The sequence below is a fragment of the Populus alba genome, chromosome 12 (genome assembly GCF_005239225.2).
Source record: "Populus alba chromosome 12, ASM523922v2, whole genome shotgun sequence".
NCBI lineage: Eukaryota > Viridiplantae > Streptophyta > Magnoliopsida > Malpighiales > Salicaceae > Populus > Populus alba.
In genome coordinates this window covers 1561073-1581410 of record NC_133295.1, presented here as the reverse complement: position 1 = coordinate 1581410, position 20338 = coordinate 1561073, and the positions used below count along the sequence as shown (strand labels likewise).

The following is a 20338-nucleotide window of genomic DNA, read 5'->3' as shown; positions in this document are numbered from 1 at the left end:
TTTCTAAATAGCTTTTTTACCATTGGAATGCATATAATACAAAAAAGCTATATTTACACTATTCAAAAAAGCTATTTTCTTCATTTGGCTCTTTAAAATGACATTTCCCATTGGAGATGCTCTAAGAGCATCTCCAACCGGAGAGGCAAATGAGAAGGCAAAATTAAAAAGTGTTTTTTTAGCTTTTGTTTCTCTAATTAGTCATTCCAATGCAGCAGCCAACAAAGAAGCCAAAATGGTTATTTAGCTTGAGATAAGCTATTTTCTACATGTTCCTCTAGAAATAGCCAAAAAAAAAAGTAAGTATTTTTTATTCTTTAAAAAGCAAGGAAAGAAACTTGTTTTTGTTTTTTTAAATTTTTTCAAAGCATGAATTTTTTAAAAAAAAAATTGAAAATCAAAATTTTAAAATATTGATGGTTTTTTTTAAGTTTTGAATTTAAATTTACTTTTAAAAAATTAAAATTTTTAACAGTAAAATATAAAATTAAAAATTAAAAATATTCATATAAATAAATTTTAAGTTTAATTTTAAATTATATCTTTTAACTTTCATATTATTTCATTAAATTTTATATTATTTTTTATAAATTACTCATATTAATTATATAATTAATAACATCATAATTATATTATATATAAAATATCTAAATTAGTTACATAATTATAATAAAATAAATTTAACATGAAATATATTAAAATATAAAATGGTTTTTCTAAATAACTTTTTACCATTGGAATGTATATAATCAAAAAAGCTATATTTATATACTATTTAAAAAAGTCATTTTATTAATTTAGCTTTTTTAATTTGACTTTTTGCATTGAAGATGCTATTAAACCATCTGAACAGGTACAAACAATGTTCTAAAGCAATTTGGACCCACTCCAAATACTTTTGACTAAGGTGTTCGTATAATTAGAAATTTTAGTTTCCAAGAAACGAAAAGCTTCAATATCATTGGAACTAACATACTTTTGCGCAGCCCCCCTTCTACGGAGACTGCCTAAAATCTCTATAATTCATGGTAGCATCTGCTTAAGATTAGAACAAAACTCATAAACTGGGCACCAGAGCAAAACTTAATTATAGCAATCTTCGCATAAACCTCATTGCTAAATACAATTTGGAAAAACATATCTGAACATTCAAATTAAGCTGTCACGATTTTTAAACTGTTATACATTACCAGGCGCACAAAGAGTACTTTTGGGTCACGAGAAACGATATATAAGTGCAAAGTCTTTAGTGCCCCCATTGCTTTGCGCACGTAGTGCTCACTCTTGTACTTGAGATTTGGTCGGTCAGTGACTTCGATTTCGTCAGTATACAATCTAAGATTGCTTTCTCTATAAATATACTACTAAATATACAAACAATGCCTTTCTTTATTCCTCATCTCTCCCAAATATACTACTAAATCCTGTAAGGCCAAACATGGGGTTTTCACCACCGTCCCTCTCTTTCATTCTGTTTCTCTTCCATTTCCTTTCAACAATTTCTCCATTAATAGCTCTGCTTCATGGAATTGCCAGCATCCCAAGACAGAGTCGTGGAAAGAGGGTACAGATTGCTGCTTGTGGGATGGGGTGACCTGTGGAAAGAAAACCGGTCATGTAACTGGGCTTAACCTTGCTTGGATTCAGGTGCTGAAATGAATGTAATGAGGGATGGTTTCAACACAAAGATGTAGTTGCAAAATACAGTAATGACCGCTTTCACAATTGCAAGAGTGTATGCCATTCAGTTACTTCTGTTATATCCCTGATGCAGGACATATAAAAATACTACACAGCAACAAAAATACCAATATTTTGATCATTTCACAAGCTCATTCATCGGAGTAAGATCCATTAGCTAAGCAAGCTACAGTGCCCTGTTTATTAAAGCTAATAGAGCATTCAAAACAATCTTGCTGCTAATAAAGATCTTCAAAAAGGACAAGTTAGGAATGTTCAATCTTAGTTAAGAATGTTCACAAAGTACTACCTTGCTTCCATTATCAAAGTGAAACTAAATTTCACTCAACGTAGTCAGTGGGTGACAGCAAGTTTTAGAATAACAAGGCAATAATTTTAAATGATCATTGTTTTGCTAATGCAAGACAAAGCTCAAGCACATGAGAGGCAATTCAAATGCGATCTATACTCACCGAGCTTTTGTGTATCGCCGAACCACTTGCTCATCAGATTAAAGATCCTTATATTTTATAAAACAGCTCCAAACTCTCTCATAATAGCTTTGCAAGCATGGTCTTCCCGGTGCCTGGAGGTATATATAACAATACCCCCTTTTGTGGACCAAGAAGTTTCTCATGTGAGAAGAGCTCAGGTTACCGCAGAGGAAGAATCACCAGTTCATACAAAGCTTGCTTGATAGATTCCAATCGTCCAATTGAAAAATAAAAATATACAATTGCAGAATATTGATAAACCATTAAACCGACCATAAATTTTAAAGCATCTATTCCAATCAATTATATTTTCAACATGAGAACATGGCCATATTGGATAGTGTTTAGAGGATAGGCTTGATTGTTACGAAGCAGTTTAAATCTTCCACAAAGCAATTGCCATCAGAAGGCTTCATAATTGAAAATTTGGTTTTCGATCCAAATTTCATTAGGCATAGAAAGAACTAATATCTATGTTTCCCAGTTATAGCAATCATATTGGCTCAAGGCCAAGTCTTCAAATTTAATTTCTTCCAACTATGAACCTGTCAAGTCAGTCACGCAGGAGGCTATTATTGAACATGGCAGCCATTGGCGTTCACATAGTATCATTTTCAAAAAAGGTGGACTCATATAAATGTAACTAATAATCATGTGCCATTAGTTTATGATATAGAAGAGACTCAAATATACTCCATTTGATGGATATTTTCATGTATTCAGTTGACGTTAGAAACTTTGAGTATTTGTTGCATGGTAGCAGCCAACAAGGTATAGACAGCCTAGAAAACAAATGGCACGTTTGAAGACACCAGGAAATATTATAACGGTTTATGGTTGTATAAACAATGACAACAGTACTATCACACCAACCCAAGGTCAACACAATAGTACAAAAGTTCCAATATATCAGAAACGAACTTGGTCTCCAGTTTCCACCAACCAAAAATAACTCCATCCATCCAACAAAACTTGAAATTTAATCATATCCCATTCAGCATGAGCAATCACTCCCCAACATCCCCAAAACTGTTGGAAGCACCTATCTTAACCAAAACACCCTAATTCTCCAATCAATGTTCCCTACAATAACCCACCAAACCACACACATCCCTTATTGAAGTCTTACCCTTATGGTCCTCATCCTATTATCACACAAAATTCAAAATTCTAGCAAATAAATGACAATTCAAGCATGCTATAACATCGACCCAGAGGCCTAAACTCCAGCGCTCCAGTACAAAAGCTCAATATACAACTCAATCAGAATTGAACTTAGTTTCTACCAACACAAGACAACTTCATGCATCCCAGCAGAACTGGAAACTTAAACACACCCTATTCAGCACAAGGAGTCACTCCCCGTCCCAAAAATTTATTAAATTACCTATTTTCACTAAAACACCCAAATCCCCTAATCCATACAATAACCCACTAAACCACCAAGATACCTCATCGCAATCTTAATCTCATGGCCCCCATCTCCATTGTCACACAAGAATTTGAACTTTTCATCAATCCAGAGGCCTAACCTCCAACCCATCAGTTCAAAAGTTCAACAAATAACTCAATCTGAAATTAACTTAGTTTCAACTACCAAAAAGCAACTTCATTCATCACAGCAAAACTAGAAACTTAATCGCATCCCATTTGGCACAAGCATTCACTCACTCATATCCAAAACAACGATTAAAGCACCTATCTACATCAAAACACCCAGACCCCCCCAAATCCCTATTCCCTACAATAAACCACCCACATCCCTTATTGCAATATCAACATCAACCCCACTATCACAAAAAAAAACTCAAACTTTTGCAGATAAATGACAATTCAAGCATATAATAAAACCTATAGCACATAATAAAAACAAAGCCTATATGCCATTAACTAACCCTATAATCCAAATTCACAAAATTATTTGTTTCATTATCTGACCATATAACCAAAATTCACAGAATCCTCCAGAAAACAATAAACCAAAACAAACCTAAATTCCATTAATTACCCCTAGAACCAAGATTACATAATCCTCTAAAACCCAAAAAAAAAAAAAAGCCCAAAACAAAAATATGCAAAAAAAAAATCCAATCTTTGCAGCAAAAATATAAACTTTAATAAGGGTTTGTTTGGATAAAGGAACGACCCAAATGCTTAGTGATTTCTTTCTTATGTTCAAGGGCTTTCTTTGATGCTTCACGATTCGGATCAGGTTTCCGGAGCTCAGCAAACAATACCAAACACCTTAAAGCTGCACTTGCTACATGTAACACTTGTTCTTGCAAAAACATGGTCTCTGACGAAACCCCCTCTGATTTTGTATTTGTATTTAAAGTACAGTAATCTCCTTGGGTTGGAGTTCTTTTTGGGTGGTTTGTTGGGGTTGTGTTGTAAATTTATGTGCTGGTAGACCTGATGGTGGCGGTTAGGGTTTGAGCTATGTTGGGTGGTTAGGGTTGGGCTGGGAAAGGACAAGCTGAATTTTTGGGGAGAAGCCTCATTAAAGCCGAGCTCTCTTTCTACTTCTAGGCTTAATGAAGTTTCTTTAAAAGCCCTGTGATGAAATAGTAATAGAATAATAATAATACTATTTTTATAAAAAGAAATAATATAAGGCTAAATTTAATTTTAATCAACGAGGCTATATTTTCCAAACCCAATTAAATGTATATCATTTATGGTATGGAAATTTTCTAGAATTCCATAGAAATCATATTATAATTAATAAAAATTACAATTAACTTTTCAAGATGTTCTGGTAATCAATTTTCTTTGAACAACTTGATCTCAAGAGAGAAAAAAACAAATAAGTACCCATTTATCATTTATTTAAAAAAATTTATAATTTTGGTTATTATTTTTTTATAGTCTTTCAATAGGGATGGAACAGGAGAAAAAGAAATTAATCTCTAGAATAATTTGATAATGAATTTATGTAGTTCTAAAATAAAAAGATATATGGAAACATATTTCATTTGGCCCACTATTTTTAATTTTTTTTTATAGATATAATATACATACTTTAATATGTATATAATTATCCAAAACACTCCAGAGACATAAAATTATTATTCATTACAATAATGTAATTATTATATTGTCATTGATCATTTGTCTTTGCTTTGAGGATAAGGTGATATTTTCACCATGACATAAATGTTATTTGAGAATTATGCGAGGTTATTTTGATAATTGTATTTTTTTAATGCACATAAAAATTACTAATTTAACCCTTGAATAAAATAATTCAATGCTTTCTGCACATGGGTGTTTTTGTATTTTTATTTTTTATAGAGCAAATGAATTACTACATTGTCCATACAATTTTTATTTTTTAACCTTGGCTTCAAGGGCTTAATTGTAATTTCACCATGGTTTATTTGTTAATATTGTTTAGTCCAAAGGACATTTTCAATATTTTCAAATTTCAACTTCTAGCTATGCGTGTGATTGACTCGAGCGGATGTAACCGTGATTCTACAACATTTTTTGATTTATCTTGACATCCTCTTTCTCTTTGGATGGCGTGTGTATCGTGGTTCGGCGCGATGTAACTTGAAATTACTTTTCTTTTCTTCTTTCTCGGATTGCATGCTGGCAATGAAAAATTTCATTCCAGTCCTTCATTTTATTCCTTCTTTTGATTCAGTCCCTCTTCTTTTATTTGTAATTGTTTTATTTACATTGATTATTTCTAATTAGGTTTTATTTTTTATTTTATCTCTGGTCGTTTGATTTTTTTTAATTTTGTTGTCAAAGTCGGTCCTTATTATTTTAATTTCTATTTGTTTTTTAATCATTTTCTTGATTGATTTACTCTTTTACAATTTCACCCCTATGCATTTATTTTTCATTTTATTTTTATGTTATATTTGGTTTAATTATTTTTTGTTGCTATTTTTAAAATTATTTTCTTAATGGATTTGTTTTTACAATTGCATCCCAAAACATTTGATTTGTTTTGATTTTTACCAAAACATTTTATTTCATTTCATTTTTATGTTAAATTTAGTCATAATTCTTTTAATTGCTTTTTTTTTTCTGCAATGTTTTTTTGATTGATTTTTTTTTTTATCCTTCAAAGTTTGTTTAACTAAGAATCTTGCTTCTTTGTTTTTTTAAAAAAATTTATCTTTGATGAGGTCACCTTAGCCTCATGACCCAAGTAATAGATCTGAAAGATTAGCTTGATTCGACTTTTATTTTTTTTAAAAGTGTTTTTTTAATTTTTTTTAAAAGTGTTTTTTTAATATATATTTTTTGGCAGTGTTTTTTAAGCTTTCCTATTTATATGGTCATCCTAATTTCATGTCCTAAACCATGTGTTTGATTTTATTAACTCGAGCTAGCTGTCAACTAGGTATATATATATATATATATATATATATATATATATATATATATATATATATATATATTTGTTTTGATAAGTTTTTTAAATTGACTTATAATAAACTTTTTGATAGGACCCTGATTCAACGTTTAATAGGTTGTAAGCTTATTTGCAAGTTTAATAGTGAGTTTATTTGCAAGTTTTTTTATTAATACTTTTCTACTGATCTCATCCTTTGTAATTAAATTAGTTGAAAATTATAATTCTTAATTGAATCGAGATAAAAAATGTAATGCGATGCGACTTTTAGAGATTAAATTAGGTTTAAAAGAATTGCCTTAGTTTGTTTTTTAAAAAAAATTGATATTGTCTTATTTTTTATCATTTTTTTAACCTTTTTTAATATCTTTTTGGTTTAATTCTCTATTTTTAACTTTTGTTTTTTTTTTTTCAATTTGATTCTATTCAGTTAGCTGTCAATAATTTTTTTTATAATTTACCCCCATCATTTTTAAATCTATAAATAATTTTTAATTTCACCCCTATAATTTTTTTAATCTTTCAATTTTAATCATAATTATTTTAATGGAAATTTTTTTGTTTGCGATAATGTCTTTTTAGTTTCCATCTTCTTTGATTTTAACATATTGATACGAGATACATAGGTTTGAACCTATAGTTATATTTTTTTCACGCATGCAATGCATGATTAACTCTATTTTTTTGTTTGTTAAAACAAGTATGCTATAGCAAATTAATCATGATTTGTTTTTTTAGACCAGGACATGTAATTAATGCTTTTAACATGAAAGAAATTAAAACAAGAATGCTCCTTCTTTTAAATTTTATCACTAATCCACAACATAATTGATTCTCGAAATTTGAAGTTGGAAACCACAATAAATTAATATATAGCTTACTCACCATATGCATTAACCTAATTTTAAATGCAAAGGCCTACAGCTTCAAGTGGCATATATATCAATTCATATAAGTTAAATTTTTTTACATGTAATTGAAGAATTAGGGTTCTCCATTACCTCCACAACTCCAACTCCACTCAACCATTCTTTGATTTTTTAAAAAGCTTATAATATTTTTTTAAAAAATAAGCTGCTAAGTGCTAATCAATGCTTCTCAAGTAAAACATGAAATCATACTCTTAACATGAAACTAATTATTATGAGTTGGAATCCACATAATTAGGTTATAATGCGTTAATTTCATTTTAAACGACATGATCTTCAACCTCAAGTGGCAAATAATTTGTCAACATAGATATCTATTCGTAAAGTGCAAAATTGAAACTCACCGTCCCTTTCAAAATTGAGTTCTTACTCCCAAAAAATTAGTAAATGTAAAATGGCATAATATATTAGTAACAAGCTATTAGACTCGATTAGTTCATGTTGGTTTTTTAAAAAAATCAAGTGAAAATTGAATCAATTTAATTTAAATGACTTGGTGAATTAATTCATGATCTAGTTGATCTAGTTAAAAACTAAGTTAATTTTAAAAAAATTAAAATAATATTATTTTAATTTATAAAACTTAACCCATGATCTAAATTTTTTACCGAGCTTTAACAACCAAGGAGTTGGATTTTGCTATCTAGATGTAACTTCAACATGTTCTCTACTTAGTATCCACAAAACTTATGTTAGAGAAAAATAAATATCATAAACATTTCTAGCCCATAACAAAGTAATTTTTTTTTCTCTAAAAAATGCCAAAGAACTCCTTTCATTTTATTTATGTCAAGTAGTTAATCAAATCAAACCACACTCTGATGCATGCACATAGCATAATGCGCACATAATTTTCCACTGAATTAAGGTGATTTAAACGGAGATATTTATTGCATATTCCTTTCAGCAAAATTGTTTGCTTCATGGAGGGTGGGTTGGTGTCTGTGACTCTGTGGCGTTTGTTTTGGAATAATTTTTTGATGACTTTTCGGTGCAAAAGAACGAAAGGACGATTGTGCTATGACGAAAGGGTTCCCCTAATGCACGTAACTATCAATCTTGATAAGAGAGATACTCACGCTAAGTAATTCCCTTTTTATATAAATTGGATGATAATTTTCAAAATTAATTCGATGATAATTTTATCACTCTCAATCCCAGAAACAAAGTGATCACAGTAGAAAACAATTGAATTAATTAGTAAATCAACGCTTTGAAATAAATGTTTTATTTTATTTTGTAAACTAAGAGATAAATAATAAATTATTGCACCCGATTAAAAAATTAGATGAGGAATTATTACATTCCAAGTTTGAAAATAGGAACAATAAAATCACTTGAAAATTCAATAATTCGTTTTTTTTTTCAATTTATTTTGAGGCAGAGGAAATGTGTGGTTTTTTTTTCTTTAATTTAAATTACATGAATTAAATCAATCATATTATAAATTCTTGTGTAGTTTATTCCATCTATCAATAGACTAAATTTTTATGACCTACTCTAATTTACTAAAAATAATTTCTTATAAATATATTAAACTCGGTCAAGTTGTTAATATTTTTAATTTTTTTTTATAAAAAAAATCTTAAAACAATATTATCTTAAATTTAGTAAGATGTAATATATTTGATATTGTAATAATAATTATTTTTAAAAATATATTTAAATAATATTTTTTTATTTTTAAAATTTTATTTTTTATAATAATAACCCTGCATAAATTTCAAGTAGCATGAAAAGAATTATATTTAACAAACTATGTCATTGCAAGTCTATTATTATTTTAACATTAAAAGTATTTTTTATTTTTTAAAATTTATTTTTATATTAATACATAAAAAATTAGCCTTTCTCCCTCTTCTTAAACTGACTTTGACATGTTTTGGCCACACGCCTTGCTAATGTTGTCTTTTTTATCCTTCCACTATACATTCTATCTTAATTTGATCCTTATACTATTTTATTCTTCAATATAACCCATTAACAATTAATCTCTCGTAACATTTTTTTTTCTTATGCGTGGGATAAGAGAACATCCTATTGAAAATGTTTAGTTTTTTAGTATTAAACGACGTCATTGCATAGTATAGTACAATAGTTGATTAAATAAATATCAATCTTTAACGAAGCAGTCTTTGGGTTCTAATCCAAACAAGTTAGGTTGGGATTGAGGTGTCTCACTGCTAGGCTACAGTTGACTAAAATAAAGAATATAATAAAGAGAGTGATATCAAGACAGAAGGTGATAAATTAAGGGAAATAAGAGTAGAGGGACCAAAATGCACTCTTAACTTGCCATACACATGTTATGACTGTAAAGGGAAGGCACTTTCAAGTGAAGCAGCCAGTTCAATCCAGTTAGCAGTTCCATTTCTTGCTTTCTTGCTTTTCATTTAAGCAATTTTATGCTTACGATTGCCCACTTTTCTTCTCTCTATATCTGTACTACAAGGATGAAGAGAGAGTGAAAAGTGGTGGTGATAAGTCAACGAGACGAGGATCAAAATTATGAACCTGACATCTGTTCAAATGTATAGCAGCCATCGTTGGAGTTCTGATGAGTGTTGTACTACAACGCAGCCTTGCCTTGTACTTCTTTGCAGTACATAGAAAATGCTGGTGGGTGGGCTGGTGGTGCTTGAATTTAGTATAAATAAGAAAAACAATTGCTGTGTTTTTTTGCCATATAAGAAGCTTGGGTTTTTGTTCTCTTGGCCTGACATTTAATGCTCTTGATTATTGCTTTGGAAGAAGCAATATTTATGGTTTTTGGGCTTTTCTTGAAGGCCTCGAATCAAGTTCGTCTGCTGTCGTCTGTTTTTCTTGGAGAGTTTCCTTAAGTCAACTTAGAGGCTGGCCCTTGCCCATGTGTTGATTTGAATGTTTTGTTGTCTTTCTGAAGGAAGCTATATGCTCTTGCATCTACTTGTATTGATTGATGGAGACTTGTTAGTAGTTGACTGAGGAAGTTGGATTCTTCGGGTGCTTTTTGAAGCTGTGGTCGAAAGAAGAAGAGGAGCAAGAAAAAGGAGGAGGCTTATCAGGTAATATAATTCATGACGTTTTGTTTTTATTCAATTTTTAATTTTTCGTAGTTTTATCAGATTTTCTCGATGTGTGTTTATCTTCTATAAATCATTCTATTGGATTCAAGATGATGAGTTTGGTTTGTTGATTGTATTAGTGAGAAGATTGTGATGAATATGAACATGGAAGAAATGAAAGAGATTGAGAAGGTTGGGGGAGAGGGCATGGAAGAAGTTAGAGATGAGCCAGAGGATATCAAGAGGATTGCTCCATGGACTAAACAGATTACAGTTAGGGGAATTGTTGCTAGCATAGCAATTGGGATCATATACAGTGTTATAGTCATGAAGCTGAATCTCACCACTGGTCTCGTCCCAAATCTCAATGTCTCTGCTGCTCTTCTTGCATTTGTGTTCCTCAGAACATGGACTAAGCTCCTCTCAAAGGCTGGAATTGTAACCGCTCCCTTTACCCGACAAGAGAATACCATAGTTCAAACTTGTGCTGTTGCTTGTTATAGCATTGCTGTTGGAGGTTTGAGACTTTGATCTCATGTGTTGTTTATATTTTGAACATTTTTTGCTAATCTTTTTAATATGTGTGCCGAATTGTGATTTGTTAATTGAATTGCAGGTGGTTTTGGATCTTATCTACTGGGTTTGAATAGGAAGACATATGAGCAAGCTGGGGTTGATACAGAGGGGAATACTCCTGGGAGCACTAAGGAACCTGGGATTGGTTGGATGACTGGTTTCCTCTTTGTAAGCAGCTTCGTTGGGCTGCTTGCTCTAGTTCCTCTGCGAAAGGTAATATGTTTTCTTCAATTTTCTTGATGAATCGATTGTTTATGTTTTATTAGTGCTGGTGTTCTAGAGGTAATTCTTCATGAATTGATGATTGCAAGTTTTCAACTTAATTTGAATCTTAACCGACAGTGATCTCGACTTCTTCTGTATGTTACTTATGAAGCTTGAATTGGTCTCTGATCATGCATTTTTTGCTGCCCCAGATCATGATAATAGATTACAAATTGAGTTATCCAAGTGGAACTGCAACTGCAGTTCTCATCAATGGGTTCCACACTCCTAAAGGAGACAAGATGGCTAGGTAGGCATGAGTCTTGTTCCCGATTCTTGCTGATTTAGCACTAGATAGAAGTTGAGTACGAAACAACTCAAAAAAGAAAACCATTACCTTGCAGGAAACAGGTGCATGGGTTCATGAAGTTCTTTTCATTAAGTTTCCTGTGGGCTTTCTTTCAGTGGTTCTATTCTGGTGGAGAAAAATGTGGATTTTCTCAGTTCCCTGCATTTGGGTTGAAAGCTTGGAAAAATTCGTGAGTGCTTGGCTATTTTTTTTTTCAAATGTTGAGGGCCTGCTTGTGATTGATTCTTCCATCATAATTGATTAGAGAAATTGAATTTGGCAGGTTTTACTTCGATTTCAGTATGACTTATATTGGTGCGGGAATGATCTGTTCCCATCTTGTGAATTTGTCTTTGCTTCTCGGAGCAGTGCTTTCGTGGGGATTAATGTGGCCGTTGATAGGTGGTCTTAAAGGAGAGTGGTTCCCTTCAACTTTACCAGAAAGTAGTATGAAGAGTCTAAATGGCTACAAGGTCTGCAATTAAGAAATTTTAGCTCAATTTCGTCGATAGATTCCTCCACGCATTCCTCGGTGCTAGAGGTTTTTGCTGAAATAAGTCTTAAAGAAATTCATTTTTGTTGCAGGTTTTCATTTCTATTTCTTTGATCCTAGGAGACGGCCTCTACAATTTTCTCAAGATACTCTATTTCACTGCGAGGAGTATGCGTGCCAGAGCAAAAGCTAACAAAATCAAAACAGGTGAGTTGATGTTATTTTGTTAATCATGTTACTTATGTCCAGCATATTGCATAGCTAAACCTTCCCTTTCCGGTTACAGCTCCCCCATACTATATCTAAAAAGACCTCCGTTGACCTGACCAGAGAGAGACTTCAGGAGTTTTCATTTCTAATTTCTTGGTGATATTCGGAATGCTCTTGTATTCTGTAATTTGATGTGCTGCAACCAGTGACATGCTAATGTTGATAAGCCCCGTTTTGATAACGTTGAGTTCTACATAGAAACTTCATTAATATCGTTTTCCACTTGCAATTACAGAAGACAAAAATCAAGCTCGTGATGATCTTCAAAGAAATGAAATCTTCTTAAGAGAGGGCATCCCTCTTTGGGTAGCATGTTTAGGGTACATCACCTTCTCCATCATTGCCATCATCGCCATCCCTCTCATGTTTCCAGAGCTAAAGTGGTACTATGTAGTTGTCGCCTACATTCTGGCTCCCTCTCTTAGCTTCTGCAATGCTTACGGGGCTGGTCTAACTGACATGAACATGGCTTACAATTATGGAAAGGTGGCCCTCTTTTTACTCGCATCCTTGGCAGGTAAAAACAACGGTGTCGTTGCAGGACTGGTGGGCTGTGGCCTGATTAAATCCATTGTTTCCATCTCTTCTGACTTGATGCATGATTTCAAGACTGGTCATCTCACTCTCACTTCTCCTAGATCAATGCTTCTTAGCCAGGCCATCGGGACTGTCATAGGCTGTGTTGTAGCTCCGGTCACGTTCTTCCTCTTCTACAAGGCTTTTGATGTCGGAAACCCCAATGGTGAATACAAAGCTCCCTATGCCATTATCTACAGAAACATGGCAATTCTTGGTGTTGAAGGCTTCTCTGCCCTTCCCCAGCACTGCTTGCAGCTTTGTTACGGGTTTTTCGGCTTTGCTATACTGGCCAACTTGTCGAGAGATCTTTCTCTCAACAATAGTGGAAAATATGTTCCTCTTCCAATGGCCATGGCAGTGCCTTTCCTCGTTGGAGCCTACTTCGCCATTGATATGTGTGTGGGGAGTTTGGTTGTGTTTGCTTGGCACAAGCTGAACAGCAGAAAGGCAAGCTTGATGGTTCCTGCTGTGGCCTCTGGTTTGATCTGTGGAGATGGGCTATGGATTCTTCCTTCATCAATCCTTGCTTTAGCCAAAATCCGGCCGCCGGTCTGCATGAACTTCCTAGCAACCACCTAAAACCAATCAAACATGCAGTTTTGGTTGAAGAAACTTGATCCTAATTTTCTCATCCTCCTACTCGAACTCTCTCCAAAAGTCAGGAGACGAATCTGTCCAGATTCATCAACCATTCCATTTACACACATCCATAATTTAACTTTTTCTCTTTTATCTCAACCACTGGCCATGTCATATATCATTAAAGAGTGTCAAAAAATTACTTTATAAAAGCTAATTTTTCTTATTTATTTCAATCCTCCCTCTTAACGTCAAAATAAAATATTCTTATCGATTTTACAAACTTTCTGAACAATATTCTACTAAACACAATCTTTGATAACAGTTTCAATCAACCACAAATAACAAACGAATAATATTCCAACAATCCATAGTGTCAAGTTATAATGCATTATTATGAGTATAACATATCCAAATATTAACTTCATCAAATGATGAAATTTCCAGAAATATGGGTTTAACAAAACTGACATCAAACTTGCAGACCTGTTGTGCGAGATACACAACTTCTATACCGAATGTTTGTTTCAGATTTGCACCGTTTAGAATCTAGACAGAATCAAGAAGAACAACATATCCAAGTTATAGCCTAATCCAATGGTGGCCGAAGGAGAAAACAGACATCAAAGAAGACTGTCAAGAAGTGTATTTTCCCAGATATTTTCCTCTCTCGGTATCTTTCAAACAGGGACTGATATAGAAAATCCCTATGGTGACAATGTACACAACATGGATGAGAACAACATATTCGAATATCGTGCTGATCCAACAGTGGAAGGTGGAGTTATAGCTATCAGTTGATCTGCCATCAATATATCTTCTATCCAGCCTCTCTCTAAACCCTCTCTCTTACTCTTGCCAGTCCCTCCAAGAGAGAAGATAGAATGATATTTATAGTTCTAACATCTTGTTAATTACACATTTATCCCCACTTCTTTTTATCATTTGTACATAAACTCCCAACCTTTTTGAATATTGACCTCTCTTGATCTTATGTATTCATTCCTCACAAATGTTTTTCTTTTCAATGATTTAGTACTATATTCACTTTTCATTTCATTAATTTCATTATTTTTATTTTGATTTAGGTTTTTTTAATTTAATTTAACCCATTTTATTATTGGTTAAATTTCTCATCTTTTAAATACCAAAAAAAAATTATAACCAGGGGTTTATAAGAGATGTTACTTGCTGCACCCAACTGACCTTCAGAACTCGATGAAGCAATCCTCCGGCGTCTTCCTCAGGCCTTTGAAATTGGGATACGTGATCAAAGAGAGAGGGCTGAGATCCTGAAGGTTGTTTTGAAAGGGGAGAAAATCGAAAGCAAAACTGACTTTGACTGCATAGCAAGTTTGTGGGAGGGCTACAATGGTTCAGATCTTCTTGAACCTTGCAAAAGCAGCTTATTTTCCTATTAGGGACCTATTGGATGAGGAGAACAAGGGGAAAAATCTAGTTTATGTATATATTTATCATCGTGTTGTTGCATGCTTCCGTCAGTTATTTTATAGTATACTGAACAATATAGTTCTCTCATCTGTGATTTGTTATAATCTCGGCTAATTCTTCAACGTATTTTTATTGATTTTTAATATTTGCATAGAAATCCCATGCATGCCTGAGGGTGTCATGGAAAAGTTTTGGTAATTGTTGCCTGTTGTGCTCTATCCAAAACCAATGACTTCCATTGCAATGGATAGAAGATAGTATGGTTCCTCATGAGAACTAGAAGAAATTAAACAAAGTGTTGTTATGGACTACAATGGATAGCTATTGGTTTCAAAAATATTATCTTGAGGATTTTATCTTTCCATTGTCTGAGCTTGCTGTGGATTTTTTAACCCTTTTTTGAGTTTCTTCGTTGTTATTCTTTCTCAGGCACCAAGCCCATTGTCCCAGTCAGACTTGCAGAGGGTTCATGACACACCAACTAAGACTAGGGTTGCTGAAATGAGTACAGTAGGTCAAGCTGACATTCACCTGGGTGGCCAAGGCAGTCAAATGACTATCAGGTTCAAGCCACAACTAATGAGCTCTCTAAACTCGTAGTATCTCAAATCTTGAATCTTGAGTCGGATATTCATCTGTTTTTTCTTAATATCAGGCCAAGAGAAATTGTATTTTAAATTATTTTAATGTTTTTCCTATTCTGAAATGCTATAAGTAGAATATGTTAGTTTTTAGGCGACTCAGAATTGCAGAATCTGTCAGTCAAGTGTTGTTCTTTTAAATTTATGGGGATTGTTTTAATTCTCTACTATTTTAATTCCTATTACATACATGGATTATTTTTCATAGAAGTAACTGTTAGGATAGTAAGATTTACACAGAAAAAGGAATAGAGAGTGATGAAGAAAAGCAGAGAAGGATTCTGTTAACAGAGAGGAAGAAGAAATTCTGTTTTTGATTCAATGTTTTATTAATTGAATACTGTTCCCTTATTTGACATCAGTTTATATATTGCTACAGTACGAAGCTTATTCACGTTATCTATTCTTCATTAAACAATACTAACTGATTCTCTTAACTGACAAACAAGACTAACAACATTCTAACCATTCCATTCTCTAATCTTCTGACACTTGGTAGAAGTAGAGCCGTTGATATCTTTACATGCCCCCTCAATCGCAGGCTTGGAGGAGCCAAGCATGAGATTGAAACAATGATGCTTTAGTTAGTATATCAGCAAACTGATCTGCAGAAGAATATGCTGTTGAAGCCATAGAATCTGGAAACATGGACCCTGCGAGTATACTTGAGCAGATTGAGCTTCAAATTGCTAATGTTAAGGAGGAATCTTTTAGCAGGAAAGAAATACTTGAAAAGGTTGAGAAATGGTTGACTGCATGTGAAGAAGAGAGTTGGCTTGAGGAATATAACAAGGATGACAATCGATACAATGCTGCGAGAGGTGCTCATCTGACTCTCAAGCGTGCTGAGAAAGCTCGCAATTTGGTTAATAAAATGCCAGGTATGGTGGAGGCTTTGGCTTCCAAAACCATGACATGGGAAAGCAAGAGAGGCATTGAATTCTTCTATGATGGTATCCACCTTCTTTCTATGCTTGAAGAGTACACCATATTACACTAGGAGAAAGAGGAAGAAAGACGGAGGCAGCAGGATCAGAAGGAACTTTTTTTAGAGTGCAAGAGATAGAAACGAAGAGAATCAAAGATTGAGAAGGAAGAATCTTGCAAGAAGTTGAAGATTTAAAAAAGAATTTTTTTTTTTTTCAGTTTGACAATATATCAAACATATAATAGACAGATGGATTATGAAGAAAGAATTGTTTGGATAAGGAGATAATAATGCCAGAAACAGAAACAGAGAATGTAGAAGCAGAAGATCACAAGATCAAGAATCCTAAGCTCTGATACCATGTTAGGATAGTAAGATTTACACAGAAAAAGGAATAGAGAGTGATGAAGAAAAGCAGAGAAGGATTCTGTTAAACAGAGAGGAAGAAGAAATTCTGTTTTTTATTCAATGTTTTATTAATTGAATACTGTTCCCTTATTTGACATCAGTTTATATATTGCTACAGTACGAAGCTTATTCACGTTATCTATTCTTTATTAAACAATACTAACTGATTCTCTTAACTGACAAACAAGACTAACATCATTCTAACCATTACCGTAACACCCAATTAACCTTGAAAGTTAAAAAAGAAAAGAAAAGAAAAAAAAAATTAAGGGAATCTAATACCATGAATCTGCCACCCTGGTGTTGTTTCAATGTCAAATCCACTCGATATCTTGTTTGTACTGCAAAATTGGAAAGGAAAGATTGATCAAATGAAATAGTACAGAAAAGATAGCCTAATATAAACTGTGAACATAAAATTTGAAAACTCAAATGATTGCAAAACTTACTTGAAAAATATCAATTGAATTATTTAGTTTCCTCTAGCACCATATCTGCCAACATTCTTCTTTGTTTTTTTGCTCTTGAGATTCCATTTATCTTCAACCATCCTAAGAAACCATGAAGGTTTTTTTGTTCTAAACACAACATATCCCGTTGCAACTCCAAACACAAACCCGCATCCATACCCAATTGTCACAGCTTTCCAGCCAAATCCATCTCCAACCAATGTTGAATCATCTCCTTCATCAAAGCTTGATGGCGGCAATGATGGTGCCTCATCACCGTAGCATTCTTTCAGTACTTGAAATCCACATAAACCCAAGTTTCCTTCAAATGAGCTTGCATTAAAGGTGTTGAATTGCCTTCCACTTGGTATGGATCCCTCGAGTTGGTTATGTGAAAGGTTTAAGATTGCAAGAAATGTAAGAACCCCCAGCTGCATTGGAATCCTTCCGGTAAGCAAATTTGAAGATAGATCTAATGATTCCAAATTGGTCAAAATTCCTAATGATGATTGGATATAACCTGTAAGGGAATTATGAGAGAGATTGAGTTGTTGGAGTGCTTTAAGCTTTCCGATCACCTTTGGAATCTCTTCGGTGAAATTGTTATTTGACAAATCGAGTACTCTGATGGTACTTTGTATCTTCGAAAACTCAATTTCCACACCTTTCCATGTCATTTCTAAGGAATAGACATAACGAGAGTAATTTGTTGCATTCATGTAACTCATGTTTTGATCTGAGGCCATCATTGCTTCAAGACAATTTAAAAACCCTGCTGGCAATGGCCCACTAAAATTATTGTCAGAGATGTCAAAAATTTGTAATTTAAAGAAGGAATTATATGTAGTCCGACCCTTCACAAAACCTTGGAGTTTATTGGATTTTAGAATTAGAATTTGCAGATGTGGAAGCGTTTCTAGAAAATAGGGAAATGTATCCTCAATCTTATTGTTGCCAAGATCAAGAACTTCCAACATTGTGCAGTTGATGATAGACGAAGATATTTTCCCTTCTAATTCATTTCCATTGAGGTTGAGATATTCCAAGCTATTTTCCTTTGAAAATGTTGAAGGGATAGTGCCTTGAAGATTGTTCATGCCTAGATGCAATACTGAGAGGATATTGCTGAAGTTCCCCAAACATGGTGGCGTAGAACCACTCAAGCTGTTGTTGGACAAGTCCAAGACTTGAAGGAATCTCAGCTTGCAAATAGAAGAAGAAATCTCACCTGTCAATTTACTATTGGACGCAAGAATGAGGGCTTCCAAGTTCTCTTGTTTGAAAATCGAACTTGGGATTGTACCATGCAAGTGGTTATTGCTCAAATCAAGGTAAGTCAATGAATTGTGTTGGAATTCACTTATATTACCTATGAGATTATTGTTATGAAGGTCAAGATAATATAAAGAAGGAAGATCATATAAAAAGGATGGTATCGTTACATTGAACAAGTTATCAGATAAACCTAGACTCTCTAGTTTTGAAAGGGTATTTATTTGAGAATGGACATAGCCTACTAGCTGATTATCAGATAAATCTAAATCTAAAAGATGGATTAGACTACCCCAAGAATTTGGAACTTGACCCACAAATTTATTGGAATAGAGATACAAGGAATGAAGCTGTATAAGGTTTCCAAATGATGATGGGATCTCACCGTTAAAATTGTTACCTGAGAGGTCTAAATAAGTAAGCTGTGTGAGATTACCAAGCAGAGCTAGATCTGACCTTATAATGTTACTTTCACTAAGAGACAAATATTCTAATGACTTTAGATTACTGATTAAGTCGTTTTCTAAATAAACTAAAATTCTTGTATTAGAAAGATCCAACCGCGAGAGGACATTACTCAAATTGGAGGAAGGAAAAGAGCCAGTGAGGCCGTCATTGAATATCAGATCAAGTGATTCAAGGTTTGGGAGGAGAAAGATGTTACCTGGGAATTTCCCCTGCAATCCACAATCCCCGAGCGAAAGAGATGCCAAAGAAGAGGACAAATTCGTCAAGGAATTAGGTTCAACCAAAGACATATTTACACTGCCCAAATCGAGTTGTCTAAGCTTGGTTAGGTTTCGAACAAGCTTGTCAAAAGAAATTTGTTTTAGACTTGGATAGGAGTTTTTGGAGAGATCAAGTGAAACCAATTTGGAGAGATAAGAGATTTCTGACGGAACTTGTCCTGTAAAGTCTGAGAAATTTAGGTTAAGAAGTGTCAGATTGGAGAACTGGCCAAATCGAGAAGAAATATGGGAGCTATTGAAATCATTGTCAGAGAGGTCAAGCTTTTGAAGATGATGGAGAGAGAAGAGGGTGCTATTGGAATGGAGGGTGCCATAAAGCATGCTGCAAGAGAGGTCCAGTCCAGTGACATGCCCGGTTTCCAGGTCACAAGTGACCCCATCCCACAAGCAGCAGTCTGTACCCTCTTTCCATGACTCTGTCTTGGGATGGTGGCAAAGCTCTGAAGCAGAACTACTAATGGAAAAGGATTCTTTGAATTGGAGCAAAGAAAGACTTTGGTCAGGAGCACAGAAATGAGATGATGAAATTGTTGAATGGAAATGGAAGAGAAACAGAATGAAAGAGAGCGACGGTGGTGAAAACCCCATGTTTGGCCTTACAGGATTTAGTAGTATATTTGGGAGAGATGAGGGATGAAGAAAGGCATTGTTAGCAGTATTTATAGACAAACCAATCTTAGATTGTATACTGACAGAATGTGTAAAACATCTAAAGACGAAATCAAAGTTTCCTTAGCTAGGTGCTGACCAACCATATCTCAAGAACAAGAGTGAGTGAGTGTTGGAAACGCGGTAAAATTTGTTCATGAGCACATAATTGTTAGTATTAAAAACGCAACAGAAACATAATATGAATAATAAAAAATAAAG

General features: G+C 33.6%; 2 protein-coding genes and 1 long non-coding RNA gene across 4 annotated transcripts; 1 reads left to right on the top strand and 2 right to left on the bottom strand.

Annotated features, from left to right (window-relative positions):
* Nucleotides 1-1098: 1098 nt before the first annotated feature.
* On the bottom strand, nucleotides 1099-4712 carry LOC140956228 (uncharacterized). Its single transcript, XR_012171402.1, has 2 exons — nucleotides 2154-4712; nucleotides 1099-1595 (listed from the first exon to the last, which is right to left on the bottom strand). It is a non-coding gene; the product is annotated as an uncharacterized lncRNA (long non-coding RNA).
* A 5237-nt stretch (nucleotides 4713-9949) lies between these two features.
* Nucleotides 9950-13799, top strand: LOC118058053 (metal-nicotianamine transporter YSL3). Of its 2 annotated transcripts, none has more exons than XM_035070771.2 (8): nucleotides 9950-10519; nucleotides 10667-11036; nucleotides 11136-11308; nucleotides 11512-11609; nucleotides 11704-11838; nucleotides 11932-12121; nucleotides 12234-12348; nucleotides 12647-13799. In XM_035070771.2, the coding sequence occupies exons 2-8, from the start codon at nucleotides 10673-10675 to the stop codon at nucleotides 13567-13569; spliced, it is 1998 nt and encodes a 665-aa protein (XP_034926662.1). In that variant the 5' UTR covers nucleotides 9950-10519; nucleotides 10667-10672; the 3' UTR covers nucleotides 13570-13799. The 2 variants fall into 2 exon arrangements, with proteins under 2 accessions (XP_034926662.1, XP_034926661.1); XM_035070770.2 differs by having other exon boundaries at nucleotides 9951-10519; nucleotides 10660-11036.
* Nucleotides 13800-17834: 4035 nt separating this feature from the next.
* On the bottom strand, nucleotides 17835-20056 carry LOC118058046 (uncharacterized). Its single transcript, XM_073403673.1, has 2 exons — nucleotides 17968-20056; nucleotides 17835-17878 (listed from the first exon to the last, which is right to left on the bottom strand). The coding sequence occupies exons 1-2, from the start codon at nucleotides 20054-20056 to the stop codon at nucleotides 17835-17837; spliced, it is 2133 nt and encodes a 710-aa protein (XP_073259774.1).
* Between the last annotated feature and the right edge of the window lie 282 nt (nucleotides 20057-20338).